The following is a 20,796-nucleotide window of genomic DNA, read 5'->3' as shown; positions in this document are numbered from 1 at the left end:
TCTTTTAAATTTTCATTCTTTTTGCCATTTTATTATAATGATTACTAGAATTATAATTATTTTTCTCTCTTTCATAGTAAGCAAGCCCACTTGTGAGTCACGTTGTGCTTGTAAAATAAAACTTGGGCTCAAGCTCAACCTCAATTAATCAATCAAGTTGAAGCTTTTTAATGATGACTCAAACTCGGCTTAACTCATTTATACCCTAAGCCACACATCAGTAATTGGATTAATTATTCTATGGGGACGCCAAACTTCGTCCGGAAACTAACCAGAATGTGCCACGTCACCTCTTTACCACTGACGTGACACATTCTAGCTGATCTCGAAATGACATTTTGTGTCCGGTCTTTGCACAAAATAATTTCTAGAGCAATTGACTCCTTCATGCCACAATTACAATCACCGATGGGTTACTGGATTCAGGTCAGCAGCTGAGCTGCGTCGTTTGTCCTTCCCTGCTCTCTATAATAGCCTAATAGGTTTTTTAACTTCCCAGCTGCCTATCTCATCACAAAGGGGAAGTAGATAAAACAAGAGAAATTCTACTCTGATCGAAGACTTGAGACGTGGTCAAAAATTCGGAGAGAGATGGGCGGATCTTGGATCTGGCTGGCAACCCTAACCCTAGCTTTCTTTGCAGCGGCTTCCTTCGCCGAGGACGATGTTGTCGTTCTGACGGAAGCCAACTTCGACAAGGAGGTGGGCCAGGATCGCGGCGCCCTCGTTGAGTTCTACGCTCCATGGTTATTTCTCTTTTTTGTGACCATTGCATCGACCAGCTTGCTTGGCTTTTTTATGTTTATTTTCTTTGTTCAAGCTTTTGTGTTCTGTGAATGGATTGGCGGACCTTGAAATTCGATTTAGTACAGAGTACGATGTCTGCAAGGAGTATAATTCAATTATTTATCGATGATGTTCGATATATCATTGACATGAGGGAGTTCTGATTTGACATGGCACTCTCGGTATTTATGGCATCTTCTCAATAATTTTTTCTGTGTTGTTGGAGAAACTTAACCATTTAGTTTTCTGCATGCATCTATCTTACGTTGAAGTTGGCTTAATATTTAATGAATAATAGTGGAAGCTTGATCAAAAAATTTTGAATAATTTCTTGTTTTCGTCGGTGGTAACCTGATTCCTTTCGCTGAGATCATTATAGTTAGTAGATTGTAGTTTGGATTACTGTTGTGAATAATCTAATCTTATCTTAAGTTGATCTGGCCTTCTCAAGACTGGCCTGATGTTTTTTGGTCCTATCTTGATATGATTGATGCTTAGATATGTGTTAGCTTGATCCAATCTGAATTTGTGTGAGTCCTTATCTTTATTTTTTTTATCATATCCAAAAACTGTTCCATTTTCAAGCGATCCTTGATCTTCAAGTTAAATTCTTAGCCCTAGGTTGGATTGCACTTGATAGGTGAAGGGTTTGAAATGAAGGCATCAACATTTATTATAATTGATTACAAGGGTTGTTGGAAACGATATTTTTCTCTTAAAATATTTGATCTTGCCTTGTAGTTAACTGCCCTTTTACTGATAATCAGATGACTAGCTGGAGGGCACTTTGTATGAACTTCAGTAAATAAGAAAAACTACATTGCCTTGAATTCACTGGATTTACTTTTCGCAAATTTTGGATGGAGTAGGCAAATCACAGTTTATCTGCTGTAAGTAGATTGAAATGCTGTCCAAACTCCATTAACCTCATCCATGGAAGATCCATAAAGTTTATGTTACTATATGGCTGATGCTAGAGTGGGTTATAAATCAAATTTCACAATAGTGGATGCCATTCATTACAAAAAAGTTTTAAGTGCAATTTAGTAAGACGTGTGAGTTGAATTAGCATGGGTAGAACATATTGATATTGTTAACATGATTTTTGTGTTTGGAATATCAACAACGTTATTTTCAAGAAATAGTTGCTCCTTTTTCCTCTGATATGTTGTAGTAGTATTTCAAGTTTCCCTTTGGACAGTTGTTTTTTAAATCTAAACACACAAGTATGTCTTCTATTTCTGTGGGTTATGAAAGTTGCAAAGCAGATGCCAGTTGCTACTTGTATTTGTCGTTAACTCCTTCTGAAGCACGTTCTTCTATGCAGACATTGTAAAGGAAAATCATTATGTTTCTTTCCTCAGTTTTGTAGTCTGATTGTTTACTTTGTACTTAGCCATTGCAATGATTTGCAGGTGTGGGCACTGTAAGAAGCTTGCTCCTGAGTACGAGACACTTGGTTCTAGTTTTAAAAAAGCTAAATCTGTGCTTATTGCAAAGGTTGGTGCTGTTTTCATTATCGTTTAAAAAAATAAAACTTCCTTCAAGGATATTGATTTCTGAATTGTTCATTCTTCTTATTTGGCATCTAAATGAATATCAATTATTTGACTTTTATTTGATTACGATGATATTAGCATAAATGTTGTAATAGTGACATTTTTTAAGAGTGGATGCGCTCATGTGAGTCTTTCATTTTCTTAGTCCTAGAGAGAATGTTGTTGATTGTGATCTTGTTTGATTCGATACTTACTACTTCGTTTGTTCTGGTCAATGCAGGTTGACTGTGATGACCAGAAAAGCTTGTGCAGCAAATATGGGGTTCAAGGTTACCCAACCCTCCAATGGTTTCCAAAAGGTTCTTTGGAGCCAAAAAAGTGAGTGCCCATGTCATATCTTTTGTTGAAAGGTCTATTATTTTACATTTCACCTTAGATGGAGCTCTGAATCACTTATTGTAAATATGTCATTGTTTTTTAGAAGTTACAAAACTAACATCTTGCTTTGTATTTGAAGGTATGAAGGCCCTAGGACAGCGGAAGCTCTTATTGAATTTGTTAACAATGAAGGAGGTGCATATTTACTTATCATTCATTTTATTTCAAAAGTGGTTTTCAGAAGATGGTATCTTAATAATTTTAAGACATCTGATTGTCCCATCTCCTACCTAGGAAAATAATTATATTGATTATTATGATCTCACAGAATGAATAGTATATTCTCTGGAATTTTCTGGTAAAACAGCCAATTTCAGATAGATTGATTTTTGTATCTTCTAATGTGTGATTTATAAAATGATAGGTCGATTCTGTTTTTTTTTTAAGTCTTTTAATTTATTCTAATGTATGATTCATAAAATGATAGGTTGATTCTCTTAGAGAGAGAGGATTTTATGAGATTTGAACTGGGAAAGCAAAGGTTTTAAAATTTTTGTTGTTGTGTTTCGCATGTAGCTAGTTTTTAGGGTTAATAGTTAAGGCTTTTAATCATGGAGCTTAGCTTTGAAGTAGGAATGTGGTTTGATGAAATTCATCCTAGAGGTATATGACAGGTTTCATTCAAGAGAATTAAAGGTGATATAATGGATGTTTAAATTTGGACAAGAGTTAAAGTAAATTTGAGGATAACATCCATGTACTTTGGTTTTGTAAGATCTGATCAATATCTTGATTGGTAATTGGTCTAGGTGTCACTGCATTTAGAACATCTACGTATTTGTAATGTTATTTCAATCTATCTGATAGTTTTGTTGGCTGAAATATTTAGAGAATACTTAATTGAAATAAATTCAGTCTATCCCTTTGATTAAATACCTTGAAATATTTGAAAACAAACTATTCATTACCTTAAAATGAATCCTATAAATCATTGCTTTATTTTCATATCCAGACAAGAGGTCCTACCCATCCATTTAGCTGTAATTTTGTCACCGCATAAAGGTTGACATCCGTCAAGGATAAACTTAAATTGAGAAAGTTATTGAAATAAATTAGCCTATGACATTGGCTAGTTTCCAATAACTCCAATTAATGGTTATGCCTAGTTTAGGCTTAATCTTGACAACAAGCTGAAATTGAAGCATTAGAGGCTTTTAATTTATTTGAAACATTTCTATTGCATTACTTAATAATTTTGCAAATGGTATGTCGGATCTTCTTGAAGAAAATTTATTGTTTGATCTTCATAATTTATAGTGATAGATTGCTTCATGTATTTATGGAAGCTTTTTTTTTTGGGAAATCAGAGGTTTATATCTCACACATAATTTGCTAATCTATCTTGGGGATAGACCATTTATTTAATTCTTTTTTGTTGATTGGTTATTATATCAACTGAGAAGTTTTATTATTTTCACGTAGTTTCCTACATGAAGAACACTTTTTAATATGATATACTATATGGGAAGCCATGGTTTCTAAACCTTCATCGGTTATAATTATTCCTTTTATTTTAAGAACTATATCTCAGTTTCATTTCTATTTTCTCGAGTAAGTTTTTGGTTCTCAATCAACTACTTTTGATTATTATTTTGGGCGGGATTTCGTGCTTTAAGTGACTTTATGATGATCAAAAACAATTTAAAACAAAGGCTAGAATTGAAACATAAGTCTCCTGCATACAAATGGGCGTGAGTGTTGGATATATAGTTAATGGATTTTTCAGACTTAAGATAAACTTTAAACTTTCTACCTTTCACAAGTAATCCTTTTTTATTTAAGAGCTGTCTTATTTTCATTTTGATTTCCTTGAGTAAATTCTTGCTTCTCAATCGATGATATACAAGTTTGATTACTATTCCAGGCAGTACTTCTTGCCTTAAGTAATTTTGTGATGATCCATGACAGTTTTATGACAGTTTTAAACAAATGGGCATGAGTTTTGGATGGTTAATGAATTTTACAGAGTTGAGATAAATGACTCCATGTTCAGCTTGTTTAGTAAATGAGATGAAAGGTCTTGTTCAGATTTGACTCATTTAATTGATGAGTGAGTTGATCATAAATCATTATGGAGCCATATGGGAACTGTGCATGAGAAAGTGTGCTTTTTTAGTATCCCTATTGGAGCGGTTCTACAAATTCAGAAGAGAGTGAGCAATTGTTGGGCAACCTATTTTGCATTTAGTCCTGGGATGAATAGTATTTCATTTTAGGCCTACAATTTATAATTGGAGAAATGAATTAACTCCCAACAAATAATCCATTAATAAGTGGTTCAAGGAAATTATAAAAAGATATATTTGCAATTGGTTAAAACATTGAATTTGGACAAAGAGAGGTGGAAACCTTACCCAGGAGAGGGAAGGGGGAGAGATAGGAAAGAGTTGTTGATGTGAGACAAAATCCATACGAAAGTAACTTGCTTAAGGAAGTTTGCACTTGTAAATTTTAGAGAGCAATGTTAAGCAAAATCCTCTATTGATGTAAACGATAAGATAACATTAAGGTGATAAAATAGCTTAGGTCTAAACACATGCGAGAGGTTGAGATCATTAAATAGTCAACTAAGTCTTACTTTGCATACATGAGTGGTTTCAACGAGAAATTCCAATGCTAACAATAAGATTAGTATTATAAAGGGCCTCTCTCACAACTCATTCAAATACTAGGTTTAGCGGAGGCGATAAAACATGTGCTTTCACGAGTAGAGTTAACTTAGAAGATAGAGAGTGAGTGAAGAGTTTACCCAAAAAAAGGAGTTATGAAGCTATGACGATGGCTGGAATGAAGGGGCAGCAGCCTTCCAACTTCTGGAACTACTCAACAACAATGGAAGCCTCTTCGGGCAGCTGGACGACAGTAGATTTCCTCAGGACAGCAGCTAGGACTGGTTCTGGACGGTTGGACAGCACCCTAGTTTGGTGTGGTCAACAGGATAGCAACCTATTGAGCTCAGGGAAACTTCTAGACAGGAAGAAGGGCTGTCCCTGAGATCTGGACAGCAATTGTCGCTCCCGGGATGGCTGGACGTCGGTGGGCTGCTGCAGGAATTTCCAAACAGCAAATTGAGATGTTGGGCAGCAGTTTTCCTGGAGCTTTGGAAGGGATTTGGGAAGGAAAAATCAGCCAACAGCTGCGGTGAATTTCGGCCAGCAAGGAGGGGAAGTGTTTGAATTAATTCTTTACTTAGGAGTAGTGGATTTGGAAGGAATTAAAGGGGTGGGGAAGATTAATCAAAAGCTGACATTTAATTTCAGTTTTGATTAAATTGGGAGGGAAAAGACTTGAATTTTGAATTTCAAGTCATAGGCATTAATGCCTTGAATGGGGGGAGTTAATGGGGGGGAGCCATGAGAGGGGCCGGCGGTTTCATGAAGGAGGAAAAGGGTTTTATTTCATAACCTGAAATTAATTTCAGGTTTTGTATGAAATTAGGGGAAAATTTATTTTGAAATTTGAATTCAAATGGGTGGCCATGAATGCTTTAATTGGAGAATTAATGAAGCATTCAAAGAGGGGAGAAACCCTCATGGGGCCGGCGGTTTCAAGAGAGGGAGAGGAGATGTGGGAGCAATTTATGAGCCTTCCAAATTAGCACGTATGCATTAGGAAGCTAGATTATGAGATCCTTTTCAATTTGAATTTCAAATTGTTTTGAATTTGAAAACTTTCCTAATTTGGCTTTGACAAATTAGGAAATTTTGGAACTCAATCAATTTTGAATTTTCAAAATTTGATTAAGTGGGGAATGGGGAAGGTGGCCGGCGGTTGGGGTTGTGGAGGAGGTGGTGGCGGAAGGTAGCCGGTGGCCAAGAGGAAGGCCGGCGGGTTGGCTCCCTTGGATTTACTGCGGGATGAAGTTGGGGCTCGGATTTCGAATAAGCGGAGTGAAAATTGGGTGTTGGATGTGGATGAAGAAAGCACAAATAAGATAAAAAGAACTTAACCACGAGCCGCGGACTCTTCCAACGACTGGTGGGCCTTGCAATTTGCTCCCCTTGAGCTCTCTCCCTTCTCTAGCTCTCATGCAAGAAAAAGTAGAAACAAAACACAATTTTCATTCAAATATCCATTCCTTCACCTCTCATGAAGAGGAGAAGGCCTTAAATAGCCAAAGGAATAAAAAAAAAATACAAAGACCAAATTGCCCCTAAGGCTAACACATGACGAGGCCTTTAAGTAAGGGCATACATGGAAAGAAATACATTATACTCATAAAACCAAATACATCAAATGTAATAAAAATCAAAAGTAGATCATGGCTGTAGATCATGCATGTCTCCTCGCGCTAGAACTCATGTAGATGTCCTCATCAGTTGTCTCATGTAGCTTGGATTGATTTTGGCTTGCAACCTTCTAAGTTGCCTTCTTATGTTCACTTTTGTGGCCTTGTTTTACCTTCTTTGTTTCATTTGAGAGTTTATTTGGGCATCTTGAATTTAGCGTCTTGTGTTATGCAACCCAATGTGTTCAGGTTTGTTCTATGTAGCTGGCCTAATATTATTTGGTTAAGTCCTGATTAGCTGGATGATATGCTGTTGCACCATGTTGAGAGATGAACTCAGACAAAAAAGTTACTGAGCTTTTTTCCATTGCTCAAAGTGAAATGAAGAGGAAGATGTTTTCATACCTCTGCTTTCTTCTTGGTGCATTTTTGATTCTTTTCTAATTTACTCACTACTTTTCTACACTTGAGCTGAAATTCTCTTAATTTTTGGGTTTTGTGCTGGTGTTAAGGTGTTGCCCTTAAATTATTTTGTTGTAAGTATGCATTAGCATATGGTCTATACATATCCTTTTGTTTTTCTCTTAGAAGGGGTTCTCTTATTATTATTATTATTATTTTATTTGATAAAAAAAAAGACAAAACTAGTAAGATAGTTGTATTAAGAGTAAAATAATAGGTTAATGTTTTAAGTGAAGTTACTAAGGAAAGATAAAAAATGGGAGCGGAATAAGTTTCTTGTCTTGTGTCAAGGCCATAGGCATAGTTGTGCCCCAGACTAGGATGACACTGCTTTGCTTTAAACTGGTATGGAAACCAGCCTAACTTCATTCGTTGATGAACTCTTAATCTCTAATTCTATGCTTTGAGACTGCATCTATTCTTCTTTAGTGCAAACACTGGGGCTATCAACTGAGGAGCTTATCATGTACACCATGGTTGACTTGGTCATTTTAAGGAATTCCGCCGCCACCAAAGGCGTTCAATGTATTGAGAAATTAGAAATGGCAGCTTTACAAAGACACTTTTGAAGAAGAAAATAATATAAATAAGTACGGTTAATATGAAAAAGAATCTGCTTTTGTTTAAAAGACATACGTAGAAGATTTGGACAATTACGAGACATGAAAGTAATGTAGTTAGCAATTTTTTAATTAAACCATGAAGATTAAAGAATGTTGAATAATTTGAATATAAGCACTGAAATGCCAGTATTTCATAATAGTTGGGATGCTCGTAATGATAGTAATTTGAGGAGAACCAAGTTTATAAGTAATACAATGAAGTTATTATTGGAGGTGGTAATGTAAAAAAGGTTGACGATAATCAGTTCAATTTTGAAGCATAATATTTTTTGATTAATTAACAGGAAAACTATTATTTCTAGAAAATTACTATAGAATTATAGAAACTTTAGAATTTTTGTATAATTTTAATTATTTTGATAAGGAAAGTAATCAAGTACAAATAGAATAAATTTAGTGTACATTGTGAGGAGAATGGTGTGTCTCAAGACTAATTATATTGGAGTTAAGAAGGATTAACATGTTTGAATATTAGCTTCAATTGAACAGTAATCAAAGATATTTTCATGTGGTTTGCATGTATCCATTGGAGAATATAACATGGACCTATAGAAAGGCAAAAAAATTAGTGAAATATTAAGGGGCTGTTTGGTTGGAGGAAAAGTGAATGCAAAGTAAATCAAATGCATTATTTTTTTTATTTTTTGGTGTTTGGTTGGACACAATATAAAGTAAAATAAAATCCTGACGTATTGCAAACCCCTTGTTGCAGCTTATTTTCCGCCTAAAAGAAACTTACCTGTTTTGAGCAAAAAGGAAATCATGCGAGAGAAAAGGAGAGAAGCCTGTGGAAAGCATCTTCATCTCTTCATCCGCGTGGTTTATTCCGCATTGGATGTCGTCGCTGGCATCGGGGAGAAGTGCAAATTGACGGCCATTTTCAGATTTGGAGGCTCGCTGCGTCGGGGAGAAGCACAACAATTTTGCATTCTTCGGCGATTCAAGCATTTCGCCGCAGTGACTTCAACGACTTTGCATGGCGTGCGGCCTCCGACGAGGCATTGCGTAACGAGCAGATTGAGCAGCTTGGCAAACGAGCAGATCTATCGCATTCTAAGCTCGATGGTCTGTGAGTTCGAGGCCCTCTTTGTGCTCACAGTTGTACTCATTTCGCGCCTCGTTAACTAGGAAACAATGCTATTCCATATCACCTAATCTTTTTCATCTCGCTCTTGTTTATGCTTGCCAATTCAAGCTTGGAGTCCCTCTCTGGTGTTTCTTCTTGATCAAAATATCCACTTGAAGATGAACTATAGGGCAGAGGAAGATTATTGAACGGAGTCTAACGGGCCAAATGCCAAGCTTGAAGCGGTGCAAGGCTTAAATTGACAGTGAGGTCGACGATAATGGGGTTGTAGAGAGCTATCGGAAGAACCGCCTGCCACTGTTGACCGCCGCCGGCCACCTCTGCTACTGCTTCCCGCACGCCACTATATTCACTTTATACCGCATTCACTTTACTTCAAGCAAAAAAAAAAAAAAGAGTAAAAACCTGTATTTACTTTACACTCAACCAAAAACCTCCAAAGTATTTCAAATACACAGCAATCTTTTTACACAACATTCTTTTTGTACTGCATTCCTTTTTCAGGCAACCAAACAACTCCTAATTAAAAGGAAAATACCAAATAGAAATTGATTCAAAGTTTAGAAGCTTTCGTATTCCTCTTCCTCTTTTCTATGTGTGGATATCTTGCTTTTGGTCACTTAATATAGTTATTCGTGTCATGATTTCCGTGTTACTTCTTGAAAAGTATCTCGGGCTAGCCGCAAGCGTCTAGTATTGTGATATGAACAAATAAAGAACAAATATCATTATTGAGCATAATGGGGAGTTGATTACGAAGAAGTTGGATCCACGCCATTTATTATTGATCCTTCTTTTTATAGATATTTTCAGGCCATTAATAAAAGGCATTATTTGAATTTTTTATTCATGTCTCATGGGAGCTTGCCATCCTCATGCTTGGTTGAACCCTATGGTTTGCTTATTATTGCAAACGTGACCTTCGGCTATATGTGTCACTAGGCTTACTATGTGGTTAGGCTAGAGGTCATTTTGGCTGTTGTGTGGCATTGAACTTAACATATGTTGATTCGTGGGTCCTTCTGTGTGACCAACCATTGTTATTTCTGTCCATTCATTGGCCATTACCTTTTTTGTGCTCACTATCATAATTTAATTTATTTTTTTTTTACTTATGTTACTATTATTTTCTTAAGGGAAAATTCTATAAGATGGTAGTGAGGCCTGCAATGCTTTATGGTGCCGAATGTTGGCCTTTAAAAGAGAAGCATAATACTAAGTTAAGTGTGGCAGAGATGAGGATGCTCAGGTGGATGAGTGGCTTTACCCTTAGAGATAGGATACGAAATGAGCATATACGTGAAAAGGTTGGAGTAGCTCCAGTAGAAGATAAGATTAGAGAAAGTCGCCTTAGATGGTTTGGTCACATAAAACGGCGGCCTTGTGATGACCCGGTCAGGAGAGCAGAGGTATTAGATTTGACTTATGTTAAGAAAGATAGGGGTAGACCTAAAAAGACTTGGTTAGAAAATATTAGGAATGACCTTTCTTTATTAGATTTAAACAAGAATTTGATTTTTAATAGGACACAATGGAGAAAAAGGATTCATGTAGCCGACCCCACGTAGTGGGATAAAGGCTTGATGTTGTTGTTGTTATGTTACTATTATTTTCTTGTGGTATTTTATTTTTTGATTATTGTCATTATCAATCCCTATTCTAGATGAGAAAAATTGAGAGTTGATGTTATGTTGATAGCCTATCATTAAACTTACACAAAACTATTAAAAGAAATCCAAATTTAGATTTTGCTAGTGTTAGGGCATTACCAAGAAGTAATTCATCACAATCTAACTTGATTGTAATTAGAAGCTGGCAAGTGTGGGCTAAGACATCACATTTAAGTGACAAACCACAATTTAACCTGATTATGGTAAAAAGTAATTAATGGCGGGCTAGGGTATCATCCTTAAGTGACAGGATAATAACCAAAGTAAGGAAGGGTTGTATAGGTATAAGTCTAATATTAGATTTATCACATCAAATCTTAGAACTTTGATTAGGAAATAAGAGGGTTGCTTAATACTATAATAAAAAGAAAAGAATAAATATTATTTTTTTATAGGAAGCTAATGGAAAGAAGAAAAATCTAAGGATTTTGGGAAAGGCTAGAGTTGAAAGATAAATTTTTGAGATTAAGGGTCTATTTGGGGCAGTTTTCTCATGGCTTTAATTTCCAGATTGCTATCATATGTCCGTTTAGCTATTGCTTTTTTACTGCTTTACAGAAATTTCTGTGGTGAGAAACTATTTTTGAGAATCAGATCTACTAAAGTGTGGTCGGTGTAAGAAAATTGTTATTCAAAATTTTCAAAAAAATATATATTTATAATACTAAAGAAGTTGTTTTCCCCACAATAGTTAATAATAGTGTAATTGCTATTAATTATCAATGAGAAAATTATGAACATGGTTAGTGCTTATGCTACTCAAATTGGATCAATAAAGTTTTTTTTTTTTAAATTTTTTTTTATAGATGGATGATTTATCACAAAATATATCTACTGAGCAGAAGATAACTAACTATTGGAAGTGATTTAAAAGACATTGGCTTTAGCAGGAAGGGCTTTGATTACAAAATAGGAGTTAGAAATGTAATTTGATATGCTATACATGATTTTATAGTAACTTATGATCTTACTAGCATCACATACTTTTAAAATACTAGAAAAACACTTGGTTATTTACAAAAGTGGAATCACCAAATCACAAATGGATTCCTTCTTACTTGGTGGAAAAGAAAACTCTTCTTGCAAAGTTGTAAGCTGTTTTCAAGAGAAAAGTTGAGTGGTAGCTATGGATATTTATCTTCAAAGTTTAAAGAAAAATATCAAAAGAATTTATGACCCTAGGATAAGATGGTTGAATTTGAAAGTAAAAAAATTGTTAACATTTCCAGATGTATTGTGAAGTTTGTCAAATTGAAATTCTTTGGTTAAGCAAAACTTGATGTCGGATAAGATGAATACTTTCAGTAAGGGTTTAGGTTGGAGGTTTTATGAGGCCTAGAAATTGATCATATAATAATGATACTTGGTGATGGAGTGAAAAAGGTACAAAGGAATATTATGGAAAAGAAATAATCTTTTAAAAGAGGGCAAAAATTGAATATTAATGAGGATTATTATGGTTATAGGTTGGAAGTCTTGTAAAAAAGATAGATAAAAATAAAGGATATAGTTTTTTCATCTTTTGATGATTTATATAATACACTTGATATAGGAATTTTGATCAAATTAGATGCATTAAAAGTGAAAATAATAAGCTTTTGGTTAAAAATGAAAACATCAAGGAGAGATGTAAATATTGTTTTGAGAAATCAATAAATTATTAAATGAAAGTTCGAAGGAAGAAATTATTTTGGTAGAGCATAGTGAAAAATACAATGAACTATATTATAAATATCCAAAAAAAAAAATGAAGTGAAGTTGGATATGGAAATTATGCATAAAGGTAGGACTTCAAGTCCATATGAGATACTTATTGAGATTTGTGGAGCTATGTGGAACATTTAGATAACAATATTTAAAAATAAAGGCAATATTCAATATTGTGCTACTTATAGATGAATCGAAATTATGAGTCATATAATGGAACTTTTATTACATCCAGTGAACGTACGCTCCTCTACGTTCGGTTTTAGATCAAAACAGCGCAATACCGAGTACCGAGTACCGAGTACCGAGTTGTACTGAGTTTTTTCAAAAAACTCGGTATTGCGTTGTTTTGATCTAAAACCGAACGTAGAGGAGCGTACGTTCACCGGATAAAATAAAAGTTCCATATAATGAAGCTAAAAGAGAAACTAATGAAACATGTTTGAAACAATGACATCAATTTGGTTTTATGCTAAAACGATCTATTATGAAAATAATAATTGTGTTAAGACAATTAATGGATTAAGTATATAAAACAAGGAAATGATCTTTATATAATTTTCATTGATCTTGAGAAAGCATGAGATAGCCTACCATGAGAATAGATGTGGCATGCTTTAAGACAAAAAGATGTTTGCTAATGATATGTTGACATTATTAAAGAAAAGCATGATGGAGCATTGACTAGTATTAGAAGTTGTGGAGTGACCCATATGTTTTCATTTAAATTAGGCTTACATCAAGTGTCAACATCAAGTCAATATATTTTTTTTATTGATATAGAGATGCTTACGAATGAGTTTTAAAGCGTGGTGCTTTGGTGTGATTTTTTTGTGAATGATAGTTCTATGTGGAGAGATATTCATCGTAATAAGAGAACAGTTTGAATAATAAAGAAAATATTTAAAAGATAAAAACCTTCTAATCAGTAGATTGAGTATATGATATATAGATATGATGTTAATGATTCTCATTAAATCTTATTAGAAAATATATTGATACATATATGTATTTTGGATCTATTATACAAAATAATAGCTATGTAGATGATAATATAACTTCTAGTGTTATAACTTGATTTTTTTTTAAGTGTTATAGCTTGATGACTTAAGGTAAGTGCTGCAAGTAGGTCTGCAATATTGTATTGATTTGAATGTTAGACTATAAAAAAATCTTTAATATTCAAGTTGAGTGTCACAAAAATGATAATATTAAGAATGTGTGGCAAAGCTAGAAGGACAAATTATAGAATGATTATATTATATGAATGATTGGAATGACATCTGTTGAAGATAAGGTGACTAAAAATAGATTAGGTGGTATGTATATATGTACGACCAAGGGTGGATCATGAGCTTATTAGATAATTTGATAAAATTAGCGCTAAAGGACTAGAACGGAAAATGAAGTAGACCTAATATTATATGGATATAAATTATTCAAAATAATTTGCAAAGAATTGGTTTAACATTCAATAGGAACAAATAGCAAAGGAAGATTCATAAAAGTGATCTCAAAGTTTGAATAAGGCTAATGATTTTGATCATTATGCATATGTTTTGAAATGATACATAAAAATTATATACAATTAAACTTCAAAATAGTCTCTCAACTATTTGCATGTGGTCAAATTAGTAATAGAGTATTACGTTGCTCTAATTTAGTTCATTGACAGTAAAATAGTCATTTTGGGACAAAATTAGGATCATTTTTATATCACAATTTTAAAATGAGGGATCATTTTGGATCAATTTAATATACTTAAAGGAATAAATTAGAGCAATGTGTCCACTAGAATAGTCTAGGGGCTATTTTATGATTTTTTATTTAATAATTAAGAAGGATCTATTAGCCAAACCCAAAAAATAAAATTTTGAGTTACATAGCATGTTGTAAATTTGGCTAATTTGTTTGCTTTACTTTAACTAGAAAAGAGAAGAAGGTATCATGTGAACTACCATAGCTGATTGTTTCACTTTAGAAGTCATTTAATTATCTACTAATATGCACAGACACGAACACGACGACATGAACGACACAATATGAATACATAACACTTCAATTATTTAAAATATAGGATACTGACATGGGTTGGACACGGTATTATAATTTTTTATGTGTATAAAAATTGTATAAGAAAAATATTAAGAATAATTGAGAAATAATAAGTAATTTAACTATGATTTGTTCTTAAAATTATTAATATTAGGATGTGGAAATTCGAGTGTCGATGTCATGTTAGGCATCGAGAAGAGAGACGATAATGTTCTCGACAGTGGGCCATTGTTGTTGTGTAATGGGCATGATATATTGATGTTAAGATGGCGTCGATAATTAATCTCAAGTTGACATCATTCGTTGATGTTAAGATGACATTAGACAAAGATGAGATGTCGAGATGGTATAGGGGTGTGATTGTTGATGTAGAAATTGTTAGCGTCGAGCGTCAATATCACACAACATCAGACTTTGATGTTGAGATGGTTTTGAAATACTGATGCTATGGCGCATCAAACATCAATGTTGAGATAACGTTGAGCGTTGTTGTGAAACCCTAGCCGCGACCTCCCAGTGAGAAATGAAAAAGAGAGTGTTCATGAAATGAGATATTGAGTGTGGGCGATTGGTTTGGGGCTTTGGAGAAAAAAATAGTTTTTAGTTTTTTACTAAATACAATAAATATATTTTAACAAAATTTATAAAATATTTCATACTCCTGTCAAACATGCGTGTCCAATTATTTTTTTAATATTTTTTTAATTGGACACATCTTCAGCGTGTCTAACATGAGTCAGAGGTGTGTCGGACGTGTATCGTGTCCGATACATGTCGGAAACTGCATACCTCTTTGAGGAGAAGTGTCGCCGCATCATAGGTTATCTAACTTTTGTAGAGTGCCCAATATCTATTTTTTGTCTTTTATGCAAAAATATTCCATCGATTTTTTTGTTGACTTAAAAGGTCTTCATGGGAGAATTTTCTTTTATGGTAAAGTTGAAAATTCGAATATATAAGCAAAAGACCTCTTAATACAAGGTAGCAATCCACCAATACCTTCAAGGGTGTGGTTTAAGGGTACAAGTGAGCCGAGCTGGCTATAATTTAGTTTGCTAATGTGATGCCAAGTCAAGTTTATCGAACTGCGAGTTCGATCTTGAGCTCAAATTTGAGCTCTATATGATTCGAGCTTGAGTTCAAGCTCATTGAGACTATGCTCATTGGCTTGCTAGTAGACTCATAAATTTTAAATTCCTTTCATTTTTAATGTGCTAATGATCCCATCGATGCCACCTATTATGAGTTTCCGTTACACAAATTCTTCTTCTTCAAGCAATAGTGTTGTTGCCATCAATGACTTCTCTAATGAACTCTCATCGTGACTTCTTGTGATCTAGTTGGTCCCGTCTCACATCGATGCCTTCTTTAGTGAGCTTCCATCACAATCTCACTTAGTGTCGACGATGCATTCTCTGGCGAGTTCTGTCACGACTTCTCTAGGGAGATCCCATCACGATTTTGTAGTTCTGCTGGTGACGTCAATGCATTCTCTAGCATTTTCCCAACATGACCTCTCCAACAAGCTTTCGTGTTCAAATATTACCCTGGATTGGCTCGAGCTCACGAGTCGAGCTCTAATGTACTGTTATTTTGGTAAGGCGAGCTTGATCTTGTTGTATGAGCTTGAGCTTGCTGTTAGGTAGGTGAACTGAGCTTGAGTTAGCTCTGACTCGAGTTCGACTTAACTTTTTTACACCCCTAGTGCAGTTTGATCCAACCATGAAATTTGTCATGCCCAGATAATTATATAAAGTTGATTGGGTATTGTACAATAAATGAATACAATAAACTCCTCTTTTTTGCCATATTTAGCTCAATAAGAAAGCTTTCTATGAGGTTAGTTAGTAGTCTTTAAATGGCAGGGCCAATTTTGATTCCAATTCCAATCTAAATGTTGCATTGCAACTAAGTCAATTTATTCAAAACTGTCCTTTTTTTGAAGTTGATTCATTTAGATTATCTTTTTGGGCTCATAAATGATTAATTTAGTTATATATGAAGTCATTGCATGTAAGAAGGAAAAAAAAAACTCTAAACCAAAATTGATTTATTTGGAAAAAAGCCCAAAATAGTCTCAATTATTTGAAAGTGGCTAATTTAATCTTAGGATATCACATATATCCAATTGGTCTCTCGAGTATACAAGAATGATCCCAAATGATCACTCAGGGATTAAATTGGATCACTTATGCCGTTATGCGTAATTGAGAGACTAAATTAGGATCAATTTTGCATGCAAAAATTGGATAAATGTGATACTCTTGGACTAAATTGGTCTCATATGAATAGTTGGGAATTATTATAAGTTTTTTCTTAGATTTATTTTAAATTAAAAAAAAAACTAGCTTAGTATATCATGATCAAATCTTTGGTCATGATGGATCTCAATGTCGGGGAATTTACTTTGAGATAAGTATAATATAAATTTTGATTGACTTTCAATGTATTGCACTAATCTCAAAATAAATCTAATGGCATTGAGACTCTTTCATAATCAAAATTTAGTTGGGTTATCCAAACCCAAAAATTTTCCTATTTAAAATGTATTCTTCCTGCCACCTGTCTTGGTGAGTTATAACATGCAAATTTGGTTTAGACTTGCTTGCTGTTCTCGTTTCATTTCAGGTTTTTGATTGATGCTGTTGCCTATATCATACCCTTTGCAAAGCAACATCTAAGCTCTCTAATCTTCAAGTGTGCTAGAAATTTACCTTTTTCATCTAACTTCCTTTTGAGGTAAATCTAGGAATCAATTATTGAACATTTTTGCTCATAATTATGAATGTGCGACTGCAGGAACTAATGTGAAGATAGCAAGTGTTCCTTCAAGTGTCGTGATACTTACTCCTGAGAACTTTGATCAGGTTGTCCACGATTCAAACAAAGATGTCCTTGTGGAGTTCTATGCACCTTGGTCAGTTTTTCTTTTCTTTCCATCTTTTGCAGGCATTATTGGCATTCAATACATTTCAATCAGTAAAGTTTAACAACATAAAGAATATTTACTTTGTTGTTGTGATAATAAATCACTTTTTTATGCAGGTGTGGTCACTGTAAAATGCTTGCTCCTGTAAGTGCATAACAACTTCTATTTAGTTTTACGAGGGTTTACATACATTGCATTCAAAACTGTCCATCTACACCTCCAGCTAATCTTGATATTTATATATTGTCTTTAGATTTATGAGAAACTGGCCAATGTCTACAAATTGGACGAAGATGTTGTCATAGCTAATTTAGATGCTGACAAGTACAAAGATTTGGCTGAAAAGTAAGTTGAAAACATATTTCTTTGCATTTCAAAATAATTCCTTCTTCCACCCTCTTGCTAATATGCTCATTGAATTGTTCGAATAGGTTCGGAGTTACTGGCTATCCTACCCTGAAGTTCTTTCCCAAGACGAACAAAGCTGGTGAAGACTACGATGGTGGCCGCGACTTGGATGCTTTTGTTAGTTTTATCAATGAGAAGAGTGGCGCAAGCCGTGATACAACGGGACAACTAACTTCTCAGGCCAGTAGCCTATGTAACTCTATCGCAGCTTGCAAACACTTAAGATTATTTCTTGACTTTTCCTGGTCTCCTTGCTTCAGGCTGGTATTGTGGCAACTATAGATTCGTTAGTGAAGGAACTCATCAGTGTTGCCAACGATGAGCGGAAGGCAGTGCTCTCAAAAATAGAAGAGGAAGTTGAGAAATTAGAGGGATCCTCTGTAAGGTAACGACTCCAATTGCCCTTTTGGAACCCCCTATTGATATTTACTGTCCCATCTCATGTTTTTGAACTGTTAAAATTATGTTATCATTTTGTCAGGTACGGAAAGGTCTACCTGAAGGCCGCCAAGAGTTACATTGACAAAGATTCGGAATATGCTAACAAGGAAATTGAGCGGCTCCAGCGCATGTTGGAGAAGGTACACAGTACATACTTTACTTTGATAGTGAAATTTTACCAGAAAATTCATTTCGGGCATAGATAATTGATTAGGGGTGTCCAAACGGGTCAATGGGTTGGGTTCGAATCCGATTTAAAATTGTTACCCGACTCGAATTTGATTAACATGAATCCGACCTGTTTAATAAAAGGATAAAAATGCGAACCCGAACCCAACTTGCTAGCAGCTCGAATGATTTGAACCCGACCCGACCCCGGATAACTCTTTTTTATTTAAAAAAAAGAAAAATATATTTTTAATAATAGATTTTTGATTAATTAATAAAAAAATAAGACAACCATACAAATAAATAAAAATTTAATTTAAACTGATCATTTCATGTGAAAATTAGGTTGACGAGTTAACTCGAACTCGACCCATTTAATAAACATGTGAAATTTTGAACTCAAATTCAATCCGTTTATTAAACGGGTTAATCCGAACTTGAATTTATTGGATCGGGTTCACGAAATGGGTCATTTTTTGACACCCCTATAATAAATTGATGGTACTATTGGGAAAGCTGACTTACATGTAATTTTTCTTTGTAACAGTCGATCAGTCCGGCCAAGGCGGATGAATTTATTATCAAGAAGAACATTCTTTCAACTTTTGTTGCTTGAATATTAAGCAGATTTTGAACTGGACCTGGAGTTTATTTACGTCTAATAACTTTTATTAGAATTTCAAGTTTTGGCTGAGCTTTAATACCTTTTTTTATTTTTATTATTTTTTAAATTTTCTCCAACGGTTAGGATTCTGACCGGGACTGTACTTTTGTGATGACCGTATGATCACAAATTACGTAACATTACAAATTTATTTGCTTTGGAATAATTTTGTAGACTTTTTTTTTTGTTGCTTTCAGAAGGTTTTGATAGGACTTTATGAGCAGAGAATTTATTAATGATAAATGATCTAATATGATTATATGAGTGATATATATATATATCCATATATATATAAATTTATGATGCGAAATTAGTATATAATTTAAGGTGTAAATCACTTCTAAATATATTATATAAATTAGTAAAATTTATAAGTTCTTATGTGAATTAAATTTATATTACATATGAATTAAATTTAAAATTGAAGGTATTTAGATTTAAAATTATTAATCATAATATTTGTGTATAAATTTTATTTATTTTTTTAATTATAAATTTATATTATTAGATAATTATTACATTATTACTATTTTATTTACATATTCTTTTAAAAATTTTAATATTTATTACATCATCTATTCAATCATGATTGAAAAATTAAATTTTGAACATCATTTTTTTACTTCTATACACGATCTAGGTTTCACAGCCTTGTGTAAAATATAATAGGAAATTTTATTTTTTTTAATGTGTTTAAATTATTATAATTTGAGGTATTATATATATTATATCAATAAAAAGTAAGAGTTTTGAAGTTTATTTTCATTAATTTATTAGATATATATATTTTTTTTTTCGGTTGTGTTAAAATTTATTTAAAAAATTATTAGATTTATTTTATATTAGTATAGTGCTAATTTTTAAATTAAATTGAATGGTTCTTAATTTTGTCTTGCCACATATTTTCTCCAAACCTGACAGATAAAATACAAGTCGGATGTATTGGCTTTAGCAAGAAAGAAGAGAACTCTTCATGATTTTAGTGCTTTGAATTTTTAGATTATATTCTTGTTTGTTGTTTCTCCTGACGGTTGCTCAAGTCCACTAAAATGCTGCTCAGGATCCTAGCGACTCAAATGTCTGGTGGTGGAGAAATTAAGAAGGCTAGGAGTGTTAAAAAAAAATGATCGGATCTATTAATTTGATTCAAAAAATTCATGTTCGAATTGACCCGTTTAATAAATTAGTCGTCGGACTTGGATTAGGATTTTCTTCAACGGCTTTGATCTAGATTGATCCACAAACTTATTTTTTACTCAAAAATGACTTGTTTAATATTTTTTTTATTTTTTTCCTTGTAAATATAATTTTCTTATTGCTAATTAAATATGTAGTTAATAAATTTTAAAAAAATTAATTAAAATGAGTTAATGAATCGGGTTTAAATCATTCAGATTTTTAGCAGATTGAGTTTGAATTGGTGTTTTTGACCTGTTTATTTAATGGGTCAAATTCGAGTTGATTAAATTCGATTCAGATCAATTTTGAATCAGACCTGTCAATCCATTTTGAAGTCCAGGTATTTGATGCAATTGGTTGTCCACATAAATTTCTATCAGGACTGTATGGATGATAGTTTATTAATTCATTCCGAATTATTTGGCAAATAATTTAATAAATATAAATATTGC

At 33.5% G+C, this 20,796-nt stretch overlaps 1 protein-coding gene across 1 annotated transcript; it reads left to right on the top strand.

The window, feature by feature from the left end:
* Positions 1-485: 485 nt before the first annotated feature.
* LOC110110765 (protein disulfide isomerase-like 2-2) lies at positions 486-19,350 on the top strand. The gene is made up of 11 exons (XM_020842392.2): positions 486-746; positions 2,202-2,286; positions 2,566-2,663; positions 2,803-2,858; positions 17,355-17,472; positions 17,601-17,628; positions 17,738-17,829; positions 17,916-18,072; positions 18,153-18,277; positions 18,374-18,473; positions 19,049-19,350. Exons 1-11 carry the CDS (start codon positions 592-594, stop codon positions 19,115-19,117), a joined length of 1,083 nt encoding a protein of 360 aa, XP_020698051.1. The 5' UTR covers positions 486-591; the 3' UTR covers positions 19,118-19,350.
* Positions 19,351-20,796: the final 1,446 nt, after the last annotated feature.

The sequence above is a fragment of the Dendrobium catenatum genome, unplaced genomic scaffold, assembly GCF_001605985.2.
Source record: "Dendrobium catenatum unplaced genomic scaffold, ASM160598v2 fragScaff_scaffold_633, whole genome shotgun sequence".
Taxonomy (NCBI): Eukaryota; Viridiplantae; Streptophyta; class Magnoliopsida; order Asparagales; family Orchidaceae; genus Dendrobium; species Dendrobium catenatum.
Note: the sequence above shows the minus strand (reverse complement) of the source record. Positions and strands in the feature narration are given on the sequence as shown.

Bases quoted from the DNA above. Each gene is read 5' to 3' on its own strand.
- LOC110110765 (XM_020842392.2), top strand. From the start codon at position 592: ATGGGCGGATCTTGGATCTGGCTGGCAACCCTAACCCTAGCTTTCTTT. The intron at 747-2,201 runs GTTATTTCTCTT...AATGATTTGCAG, and splicing joins GTTGAGTTCTACGCTCCATG to GTGTGGGCACTGTAAGAAGC. The intron at 2,664-2,802 runs GTGAGTGCCCAT...TTGTATTTGAAG, and splicing joins GGTTCTTTGGAGCCAAAAAA to GTATGAAGGCCCTAGGACAG.